Below are 12,760 nucleotides of genomic sequence, written 5' to 3'. Positions count from 1 at the left end.
GGAAGTGCTCCCTCGCCGATCGCCCAGCAGCCACTGGACCACCAGGGAAGAAGAGACAGCCCCCCTCCCCAGCATTCCCAAAGGTAAGGAGGCTGGGGGGGGGGGGGGTTTAATTAAAAAAAAAGTGTTAAAAATAAATATAAAAAAAATGTGTTAAAAATAAATTTTAAAAAAAAATGTGTTAAAAATACATTTAAAAAAAAATGTGTTAAAAATAAATTTAAAAAAAAAAGTGTTAAAAATAAATTTTTAAAAAAAGTGTTAAAAATAAATAAAAAAAGTGTTAAAAATAAATTTTAAAAAAATGTGTTAATGTGTGTGTCTGTGTCTGTTAGTGTGTGTGTGTGTGTCTGACTGTGTGTGTATGTTAGTGAGTGTGTATGTTAGTGAGTGTGTGTGTCTGTTAGTGTGTGTCTGTTAGTGTCTGTGTCTGTTAGTGTGTGTGTCTGTGTCTGACTGTGTGTGTATGTTAGTGAGTGTGTATGTTAGTGAGTGTTTGTGTCTGCTAGTGAGTGAGTGTGTGTCTGTTAGTGAGTGTGAGTGTGTCTGTTAGTGTGTGTGTGTTTCTGTTAGCTAGTGTATGCGTATCTGTCAGTGAATGTGTGTGTGTGTATTTAGTATGGGTGGCGCGGGAGGAGGGGGGGCGCGGGGGGAGGGGGGGCGCCTGAGTTTTGTCCTGCCTAGGGCAGCACAAAACCAGGATACACCACTGCCCACAATGCTTTGTGCTCAATCACACTGAGCATAGCTGCTCACCCCCCCCCACTCCCCACAATGCTTTGTGCTCAGTCACACTGAGCATAGCTGCTCACACACAGACACACACAAACCACATACACCCCACAATGCTTTGTGCTCAGTCACACTGTGCACAGCTGCTCACCCCCCCCCCCCCCCCACAATGCTTTGTGCTCAGTCGCACTGAGCATAGCTGCTCGCTCACACACACACACACACACACACACAACCACAGACACCCCACAATGCTTTGTGCTCAGTCACACAGAGTATAGCTGCTCACACCCAGCAGTCTGGTTTGGAGCCACTAGCATTGTGGGAAGTAGGTGGAAGTGAAAGGAAAATGCAGAATTGGAACATTAACAATTCTTCCAGTTTTTACTTTTGGTTATGAGTTATTGGGCAGCCTGTTCCTGTATTTGCTTGTCTCAGAAACCCTTCTGGTATTATATATATCATAGATTTGTACCTTAACCGAATAAAAACACAATATATAATTTCTTTACATTACAGGTTCATCTACAAATGACAGCTGTACCCACATTTTACTCCAGGCAAGGAGCTGCCTCTTTTTATTGCCAGTTAAATGTTGGCACATAATGTGGCTCCAATTCTTGGTGTAAATGTTACAAGAGATAACCGGCTTCATTCAGCATCAGTTAAAAACAGATAAAGTACTGTAGGGAATCTGTGATTACATACCTCCCAAGTGTCCCTATTTAAGGGGGACCGTCCCTATTTTTGACCCAAATCGCTCTGTCCCTCTTTTCTCTCCTAATGTCCTTCTTTTCTTAGAGCTCCATATTGTTGGTGTGTCCAGTAATGTCTGATTGTATCACCGAGCTCCACAACAATAATACTCCCAGTAATGTGTTTGGGTGTATAACAGAGCTCCACAATAATAATACTCCCAGTAATGTGAGCGTATAACAGAGCTCCACAGCAATAATACTCCCAGTAATGTGTCTGAGCGTATAACAGAGCTCCACAGCAATAATACTCCCAGTAATGTGTCTGAGTGTGTAACAGAGCCCCACAGCAATAATACTCCCAGTAATGTGGCTGGGTGTATAACAGAGCCCAACAGCAATAATACTCCCAGTAATGTGTCTGGGTGTATAACAGAGCTCCACAGCAATAATACTCCCAGTAATGTGTCTGAGCGTATAACAGAGCTCCATAGCAATAATACTCCCAGTAATGTGTCTTTAAACGACAATAAATGTATTTAGAAATCAGTCAGTGCAAAAAAGATACATTGTTAATGTATACATTGTAAAAAATAAAGTTATATTTTATTTGTTTAAATTAAGTCACCTAAAAATTCCCAGAACAGCCCCGCTCTGCCCCTCTTTGTCAGTTTGGAATGTTGAGATGGATTCTGATTGGCCAGTAAATATTTTCAGCCAATCGCATCACATCTCTGTTCGCAAAACACGTGAGTGATTAGAAAATGCTCTGATGCAAATGAAATAATGGCAGCTCCCTATATGTAAAAACGCTGTAATATTTATTTTATATTTTTGATGTCTCAGGATCACTCTTTAAAAATCACCTGATATTGTGCTGAAGTTGTTATGTGTCATTTAATATACCATTCTAATCTAGTACCACTTTGTGTATTTGCTGTTTCAGGTGGGAGCATCAACTGTCCCCGAATTCTTCCTGTTTGGAAACCCATCACGACAAGCACAGACCCACTGGTGGAGCAGGAAGCAAAAAATGACGGATTTTACAGATCAAGAGTGAAAGACCTGATCAGAATTACAGAGGGATCTCCAAAACCAAGAGGTACGAAAGTAACATATTCACATTACCTTTCACCTTGGTGGACAAGGGATTTAATAAAAATTAACAAAATTAGAGACTCCTAATAAGGGGATCCTCATCTTGGTCTGTGCATCTGTCTCTTGTTCCCCCTTTTACTCTGTAAGTATATCAGGTTTAAAAATATAAAAGTAAGTTGTTTTTTGTTTTTTAATTTTTTACATTATTTAAAAGGACACTATAGTCACCAACCAACATTACCTTAATGAAGCAGTGTTGGTGTATAGATCATGCCCTTGCAGTCTTACTGCTACGTTCTCTGCCATTTAGGAGTTAAATCACTTTGTTTATGCAACCCTAGCCACACCTCCCTACATGTGACTTACACAGCCTTCCTAAACTACTTCCTGTAAAGAGTCATCTAATGTTTATACTTACTGTGATGAAAGTAACTTTGCCACTGGCTTTTGGAGGGGCCTGTTTGCCAGTCTCCTACCCTGTGACTATGGCCCTGTGGTAGACTTTGTTTAAAAACACTGCTTGTGCCTCTTGGACTTCTAACAGGAGCCATTCCAACTTTCGAAGCTGCACTTCGAACTCCTGAAACCATTTGAAGTGGCATTTGAACATGTGGCGTCTGCCATCTTGTTTAGTCGAACGCATCCAGTGATGTTTGGTCGTCGAGTGCATGGAACTCAAATCTGGCAATCGACGGCGTGAACAACACTAAACTGTTCGGCTATACGAATGGGAGTCGAACAGCGTTCGGTAAGAAAAGACTCCCGACCAAGAGACATACACTGACTGTATTCACGAATGGCTACGTTCAGCATTTTGGACGTTACTTCGAACGCACCAAGTAGACCGGTCGCACAGCCTGATTCTCTGGAACTGTTTTGGGAATGGAACCATGCGTGCGGCCGGTCAAAATATGACTTCCAGGTAATTCCGGAACCCCTGAACTGATCTGGGTGATCATTTGATATGTTGGTCACCCAGATAAGGCCTGTCAGGGGAGATAACACTTATGGGGATATTATGTGTTTTGGGGGTACTTATGGGGTTTTGTAAAATGTGAGTGTTTTCTGCCTGGAGATAATTGGGTTAATACAGTATCTGACTCGTTCATCTCCCAGGCAGAAGGGAGGAATTGTATGCTGTAACATTATTGTTATTGGTCTGTGAAGTTGCAAATCAGTCCCCCGCAAGGTCCCTGTGGGCGTACCCCTTGCATGGGGAGTGTCATTTAAGGCCAAGTGTGGCTCCCATTAAAATGAGATTCGTTTCCCCCTTCATGATGTCTTGGCTCATGTTTGAGGGATTGCAGAACTGCAGACACTCTGGAGATTGCTATATCACAATTCTCCCCTGAGTATAATTACTAGCTCTTATAAGAGTGTTCCTGCTATGCTCCTTGGACTAGGAGAGGGTCTACACACTGGAAGCTGGATCCTGGTCTTAGGTCCAGGGTGGGTGGAAGACAGACCCCAACCAAGCTGGGGCGGTTCGTGGGGTTTACAGTGGTTATGGTGTTCCAGTACAGTGCTTGGGGTGCTCGCAGGTACTGGGAAGCAGCGATTGACGGAGGTTCTCGGTCGAAGTGCCAGGCGGTCCGTCACACTTACTTTATTGCAAATTCTGTTTAATTTAAGATTTCTGATCTCCTGCTCTGTTATTAGCTTGCTAAACTCTGCAGGAACCTGTGTGTGTAATTAAAATTCAATTTACAGAGCAGGAGATACAACATTTTTAAAACAAGTTACATCTAATTGAAAATTAAAAAACTAAAAATCATGCAGGCTGTGTAAGTCACAGCCAGGGGAGGTGTGACTAGGGCTGCATGAACAGAAACAAAGTGATTTTAGTCATAAATGGCAGACCATTAAGCAGTGAAACTTCAGAGGCATGATCTATACACAGAAACTGCTTCATGAAGCTAAAGTTGTTTTGGTGACTATAGTGACCCTCCAGCCTCGGAAGGTGCTAACACATGATCCGTGCATTAAAAGGGAATGGAACTTGTCTGGCAAAATGCAGATAAAGTCAACATATTGTTTTTCATCTTATTAGTTAAAGGACAATTGTAAACTCTAAACTATTCATAATCTAATAATCATGAGTTTGGAAAGGAAATAGTTTGAGAATAGACCGTCTCTATGGTCGTCTGGACAGAAACAGGGAAGACCCAGTGGTGTATTCTGGATTTGTGCTGCCCTAGGCACCACTAAATTCGGGCACTCCCCTAATCTAAATTTGTCCCACTACTTCGTATTAATGCTACTTTTGTGACCAACAGACGCACGCCCTCATTGACACATGCACTGATATACACTCACTGACAGATACAGTCAACCCACACCCACTCACAGACGGGCACAAACTCTCAGATACACATACACTGATCAAATATCCTCACTGATTTGACACACTCTGACAGACAGACACACACTCACTCACTCTTAGACACACAGACAGCAACACACAGACAGACACACACACACACTCTGACACACACACACTCTCTCTGACACACACACTCTCTCTGACACACACACACTCTCTCTGACACACACACACACACTCTCTGACACACACACACTCTCTCTGACACACACACACTCTCTCTCTGACACACACACACACACACTCTCTCTGACACACACACACACACTCTCTCTGACACACACACACACACTCTCTCTGACACACACACACTCTCTCTGACACACACACTCACACTCTCTCTCTCTGACACACACACTCACACTCTCTCTCTCTGACACACACACACTCTCTCTCTCTCTGACACACACACACACACTCTCTCTCTCTGACACACACACACTCTCTCTCTGACACACACACACTCTCTCTTTCTGACACACACACACTCTCTCTCTCTGACACACACACACTCTCTCTCTCTGACACACACACACTCTCTCTCTCTGACACACACACACTCTCTCTCTCTGACACACACACACTCTCTCTCTCTGACACACACACACTCTCTCTCTCTGACACACACACACTCTCTCTCTCTGAAACACACACACACTCTCTCTCTCTGAAACACACACACACACTCTCTCTCTGAAACACACACACACACACTCTCTCTCTCTGACACACACACACACACTCTCTCTCTGACGCACGCACTCTCTCTTGCGCACGCGCACACACACATTGACACACCCACTCAAAGACAGTCACTCACTCTCAGATACATATACACTGACATACACTACTCACTGACACAAACATCCTCACTGGTTTGACACACTCTGACACAAGCATTCACTCACTCATGCACACTCTGACACATGCACACTGACACACACATGCACACACAAACAGACAAACACTCTCGCTGACAGACACACACAAACACACTCTCTGACTGACAAAAACACACACATGTTTTTTCATGCATCACCAATTTATTTATTTTTATTAATATTATTTAAATCCACCCAGCCTCCCTACCATTGGGAGAGCTGGTGTGGATCCTGCCCTTGACTGCTGGGGCTGCTGGCAGGCTCCTTCTGGCTGGGCTGACAGCCTTTGAGTGCCTGATGCAGGTCCATTGCTATGTAAATCAATGTATTAGGCACACCTTTGGTTCACAAATGGTTAACATTTGTTAGATATAATTAGTTAAAAAAGGTCATTGGTGATATTATTGGTTATTAGATCTATTTTTTAGTGACCTTTGCTCTGGTGCAGTTTATTGGTGCCCTTTTCTCTTGTAATCTTGGCATAGAATGTAGTGTAATTGAGCCACACCTCTATACAACAATTCTGAGCTAATCACATATAGGAAGACTCATGGTGACCTATGACATACAGGCGTATAATTCACTTATTACAAAGACTCATACAAAATGCCATCTTTATCCCACACCAGTCCCGAGAGAACTGTACCAGACCCAGCCCAGCATTAACAATGATATACAGGAAAAATACATATCCTCTCGGAGATCATATGTTCTTGAAACTGCTGATTTACCATGTAACATTTGTAACATTTGCTATTTTTTGATTAGAAAATAAATTAGAACACTTTGTTAAGCACCCACATGTTCTTTAATTAGTCCACCTGACAGGTGGCCGCCCATGTCTTTCACCGACATACTGGCTCGCACAGCCGGCAAGTTTTGTATACAGATAGAGCGTAAGGGTCATCAAGATTTGCTTTGGTCTAAAGCCCCAGATGTGACATAACTAACAACACCCAGACACCTTCTAACTAGTGGTTCTATAAATCTCAATCTCTTGTTTCAGAGACTATTATTATAATAATAGAAAAATAAACCGTCACATCGACCCTTATGTGTGTGTGTGTGTGTGTGTGTGTGTGTGTGTGTGTGTGTGTGTGTGTGTGTGTGTGTGTGTGTGTGTACTGAAATCTCTGTGACCTTAAGTGTGAAACCATCATACAATGCCAGTCTTATTTTGAAGTGGAACCTTAAAACAACTGCTCAGCTACAAAGTAGTAGGCCATGTCCGCTCACCAAACCTGATTGCAGATTGCTGAAGCCCATGTTAAGAGAATTTGTCCATGGCCCGACAGCGCGCATGCCTAAAATTGACATGCATAATATCTGGCATTGGCTAGAGTGGTTTAAGGTTTTAAGCAGTTGCAGACTTGGCAGATTCCAGGAGAAATGTACCTTCCTGACTGCATAGTGCCAATTGCAAAGTTTGGTAGTAGATGAATAATGGACGGAGTAAATTTTTTTGTGTTTTAGGTTAGACTCTTTTGTGAAATTGTGAAATTTCTGTGAAATTATCTTGACTAGAGCATACCATGATCGTCCATGCACTCTTGTGCTTCTAACAAGGACCACCCTTCCTGTTAAAGCATGACAAAGGAAGGTCTATGCAGATATTGTTTCTTGGTATCAGTTTGGACAAAATTGACTGACCTGACTTAAAAATCCTTGAACAAAAAGATCTGGTATGCCTAATGCAACACGCAGGAATGGGGGAGTTAGACTCTTGGGTGGTCGCTCAAAACTGGATATTAATAGGGTTTCACCTAAAAACCTATCGAAAGATAAAATTAAGGGTAACACCCTAAGTGCAGTGTACGTGACCCAGGAGCTGACTTTGCAAAAATGGCTAAAACTAGAAATTATAAAAATATAAAAATATAAATGTGGGAGGGGGCGGAGCCAACAGCCGAGCTGAACGGTCGCATGGCGGACGAGCTCCGGGCCAAAAATCCTGTAATAAGCCTGAAGCCTGCCAAAACCGAATAGCAAGTGGCCCCAAAAGCTAGTGCACTGACCCTGGCGACGGGGGGACCACAAACACAGCAAAACGCCAGCAAGCTCTAAGCCTGTACTGACCGCCACGACCTGGGGATAGATCTGCGGCCTGCACGAGGCCTATCTGAACGACATGGGGGAGACGGCCGCTCCCTCTGCCGATTGCAGCACCAAGGACCGGAGGTCTCCCCACTACACCCCACCTTCCCCCCCATGCCGGTGATGGATATCCCGGCATAGAGTGTGACACAGGAGGGAAGCCCCAACAGAGGCCTACCTGCCGTGAAAAACGAGGACAACCCAACATGGCGGATGAAGCATGGGACCCTGCACCTCTGCCCCCTCTGGCGGAGCGGCTAGACCGCCTGTTCGACGCCTTCTGGGCCAGGCTAACCGTGCTTGATACCCCCAGCACTCATGGGTCAGCCGACCAAGCTACTCCAAACCGGGGCCGCCCAAATGACCGAAGACGGCAACAGAAGCGACCCTTACGGGCCTCCGGAGCGGAGGGGAGGCGGATAAAACGCAAGCAGGCTCCTGCACGGGCACCCTCCTCCATACTCTGCCCCACAACGAGCACAGTCGAGACCACATCTGCCCACAAGGAGCCAGGGGACAAGCTTGAAACTCACAAGGCCGACGCCTGTGCCCATATGCCGGACCAGGGGCCCGACGCACCAATTTACACCTCGGCAGGGCACCCAGCGGAATCACCTCCCGAGCAAAATGCCCATGTCTCACAGCCTCACATCTCTGCAGTCATCCTGCCTCATCAGTGCCGGATGGAATCGCTGGGATATTGAGGCTCAGCTGGCTGTGCCGCGGCGAATCCTGAAGTCGGGAGTGGGTTGAATGCATATCAGAGACTGCCCGAGGTTACCCCGCAACCACATGCTGACACTTGAACTTTATTTTATGTTATATGCCTTCTGTTTTAAGTTTCTAACATCACACTGTCCACACTCCAACGCTGTCTGATACTCCACTCTTGTCTTACCCACACACCTCGCACATCAGACACACTCTATTAGTCTCTCACTCATTCTACTTTAACCCACTGTTACTGCACGCTGTAAGTTTGCATGCCCAATACATCTAACAAACCACTTTTAAGCAACTACCTGAAGGTTCCTGCTGCCCCTCTGGGACCAGTCACTTGTTTATACGCGACATGCATGGCCTTGCTGCCTTTCACGGCCCTGGACACACTCCCTGTCCTATAGGCCTGACTTACAAGCCTGACTTACAAGCCTGACTTACAAGCCTGACTTACAAGCCTGACTTACAAGCCTGACTTACAAGCCTGATTTTCTAAGCCTGATTTAAAAGCCTGTCTTCTAAGCCTGATTTATACGCCTGTTTTTCATGCATAAAAAAAACTGGTTTTTACTTTCACCCAGTTTTTTACTATTTCAATTATTGTTCTAGTGGCACTTTACAGCGATATCACCATTATATTGCACTGCAGGAAACAGTTTTTTGCACATACTGTTTCTTCTGCCGTATTTTGTTTATATCTTTTCACTTACAGTATATTATTTGGTGTTTATTCCATATATTCTGCCTATAGCAGTTCTTAAAGGTATACACACCATACATTCTTGTTGCACTTTATCCCAGTGTCCTTTTTGAAGCATTTCCACCCTTTTTTATATTTCTAGATCACTATTATACCACCACCACTATTTGTTATCCATTTATTTATTTGCACATTTATATTTTTATAATTTCTAGTTTTAGCCATTTTTGCAAGTCAGCTCCTGGGTCACGTACACTGCACTTAGGGTGTTACCCTTCATTTTATCTTAAAAATCCTTGAATTGGAACATGACCTGACAGCCAGATTCAATTAACCTACATAAATGATGTTTTGACTAAACGGAAGCAGGCCACTGTGCCAACATTCCAACACTATGAATGGACTTTGGTTTGGATTGTTCAGTTACCATGAAGTATACATAGAACTCCATTTCTCTAAACCTCTTCTTACCTTCCCAAATTCTCACCGTATGTGCCATAATTGCTTCTGGGTTTATTATCCCTCTGGAAATTTAAATGATGTTTCACATTCAGGAATAGACAAGATAAAGGAGCACAGTAGTTAGTAAAGAAATTAGATTTGTCAATTTCAGCACAATATGCCAGGCTCTTCCCCACTAGCCTCCTCTTGGAAGGTGGTTACTGTGATTTTGACCTTTATTCATGGAAGACCAGAACGCTACATGATGAGATTCATTTCAATTAAACAAATATCTCTAAAAATATTATACACATTGAAAATGTGAATGTAAAGGCGATGGAATATGTGAATTATCTAAGGTTAACATATCAAAGCAGTCAGATTTGATGAACACACATTTCTATTTTATTTTTATATTTTTGTCTTTGTTGTACTTTATGGCCCAGAGAGCTCAGTGATTGTCTGGCCAATTAGATCATTTTTGTTACCTCCCTGGGTTGCTTTGGGTGGTGGCACTGTTAGGAACAGGGTGGGATAGCCAGTTGTCAGTTGAGTTTATTGTATGTGTGCCAAGACCTCTTATCGTCCTAATTAAATAAAGAGAAATCTTTGCAGTTTCTACACCTGGTTCAAAGGCTCAAAATACTCAAAACATTTTATTTTATTCACACGTTGATGCACCATATGTATTTTAGGTAATAATGATATTTGTTTTTATTTTTTTTGCTAAAATTCACACTAAAATTGAAATACCACCAATACATTTTTTTTTTTTAAATAAAGCTAAAACCTATGTCTGTACCAGCTGCCGGATTAACATAGGGGCTGATGGAGCTGCAGCTCCAGGCCCAGGCCCAGGCCCATGGAATAGGCCCATTGATTATTTTTTTTGATTGATTTTTTTTTTAAAACACACACTACTCTTAGGGTTGCCAGGTATTTCTCAGAAGTATTTCTCAGGTATTTGAGGCTGCCTAGCCGGTGACGATTATTGCAGTAATACCGGCCATACAAATCTCTGTCTCAGTATAAACAGAGATTATTCTGCAATACCAGCGCTGGCCAGTAGGGGTTGCTGTTTGTGTGGAGAGGGGCAGGGATGAGAAGTTACAGCATCTCCCTCCCTTCCTCTCTCTACTCACTGATCTGCGGGGAGCAGCTCTGCACAGAGAGTCCAGACAGCAGCTCCGAGCCTGCGAGACATGGGGACGGTGAGAGACTTGGGGATGCTGAGACATTGGGACACTGGGAGATATAGGGACACTGGGGAACATGAGGACCCTGAGACACTAGGGACACAGTGGCCCCATGTCTCCCAGTGGCCCCATGTCTCCCAGTGGCCCCATGTCTCCCAGTGGCCCCATGTCTCCCAGTGGCCCCATGTCTCCCAGTGGCCCCATGTCTCCCAGTGGCCCCATGTCTCCCAGTGGCCCCATGTCTCTCAGTGGCCCCATGTCTCCTGGTGTCTCTTGGTGTCCCCTAGTCTCGCAGTGTCCCTATGTATCTGTGTCCCCATGTCTCTCCCAGTGTCTCAGTGTCCCCATGTCTCTAAGTGTCCTAGTGACATTGGGACACTGGGAGACATGGAGACACAGACTCTAAGGGATACAAACACTAGGGGACACTGGGCGACTTTGAGACCTGGGAGACATGGGGCACTCCCAGTGTCCCCATGTCTCCCAGCCAGTGTCCCTAGTATCTCCGTATCACCATGTATCCCAGTGTCCCTAGTGTCTGTGATTTCTAGTCTCCCAAAGTCCCCTAGTCTCCCAGGGTCTCAGTGTCCCAATGTCTCCCAGTGTCCCCATGTCTCCTAGTGTCTGTGTCCCTTAGTATAAAAGAAAAAATATCAGGCACTCAACATTTCGACCTGTCTCCAGTGTCACCTATGTATCACAGTGTCCCCTATGTATCTGTCTCAGTGCCCCATCTCTCCCAGTGTCCCTGCTGTCTCTCAGTGTCTGTAGTCTCTCAGTGTCTGTAGTCTCTCAGTGTCTGTAGTCTCTCAGTGTCTGTAGTCTGTGTCCCCATGTCTCTGTGTCCCCATGTCTCTGTGTCCCCATGTCTCTGTGTCCCCATGTCTCTGTGTCCCCATGTCTCTGTGTCCCCATGTCTCTGTGTCCCCATGTCTCTGTGTCCCCATGTCTCACAGTGCCCCCAAGTGTCTGTGTCCCCTAGTATTAAAGAACAAAAAATGTCAGGCACTCGCTGTGATAGATTTAAGCAGGTTTATTGGACACCGCAACGTTTTGACCTGTACCCAGGTCTTTATCAAGTCTCCAGTGTCCCCTATATTTCACAGTGTCCCCTATGTATCACAGTGTCTCAGTGCCCCATGTCTCCCATGTCCCCTCGTGTCCCAAAGTCAACCAGTGTCCCCATTTCTCCATTTCTCCATGTCTCCCAGTGTCCCCAAGAGTTGGTGTCCCCAAGTCTCTCAGTGTCCCAATGTCTCAATGTCTCCTAGTGACATGGGGACACAGACATGCCCCCTTTTTGTGTATGTTCGCCCCTTTTGGCAGTTTTGTGTTAGTGGCCCCCACCCTTTTACCCCAACTATAGACTTCCTCCTTTACTGGACACTGCTGTTAGGGGGTATGGGTTTACTTGAAGATGAAAGCGTGAGATTAGCATAGGGTATGTGTTTTCTCATAGCTGCATCCTATAAGTTTCCCTCCAGCACCATCTCCATCAGATACATGACGCTTAGGAGGTAGGACTGCTGTAGTGTTTTTGGTAAATAAGATTTTGTAATTAGGCCCATCATAATTGTCAGCAGCAGGCCCACTGGGCTCTTGATCTGGCCCTGACCTCCACTGATGTTGATACCGGAGAAACTGACGGAAGCCAAGCACAGAGAGATGGACACAGGTTTCTTCAGGAAGGAAGAGATTCTTTATTCGATTCACCGATCGGGACTCAGAGGGACTTATGTCACCAAAATACAACAAGATCTGAGCCCCGGACAATAGTGCAGGCTCCTTATATAGGCACATAACTCCTCCCATAATAAGCT

General features: G+C 44.6%; 1 protein-coding gene across 3 annotated transcripts in view; it reads left to right on the top strand.

Moving 5' to 3' along the window:
• The window catches only part of FGD4 (FYVE, RhoGEF and PH domain containing 4), a 154,448-nt gene that overhangs the window by 95,719 nt on the left and 45,969 nt on the right, over window positions 1-12,760 (top strand). For all 3 annotated transcript variants that reach the window (XM_063446760.1, XM_063446762.1, XM_063446761.1), the window contains exon 2: window positions 2,374-2,529. In XM_063446760.1, the coding sequence (XP_063302830.1) occupies window positions 2,374-2,529 (156 nt within the window). The remainder of the gene's footprint in view (window positions 1-2,373; window positions 2,530-12,760) is intronic.

Source organism: Pelobates fuscus, chromosome 3 (genome assembly GCF_036172605.1).
Source record: "Pelobates fuscus isolate aPelFus1 chromosome 3, aPelFus1.pri, whole genome shotgun sequence".
NCBI classification, from domain to species: Eukaryota; Metazoa; Chordata; class Amphibia; order Anura; family Pelobatidae; genus Pelobates; species Pelobates fuscus.
This window is presented reverse-complemented; position numbering and strand designations above follow the sequence as displayed.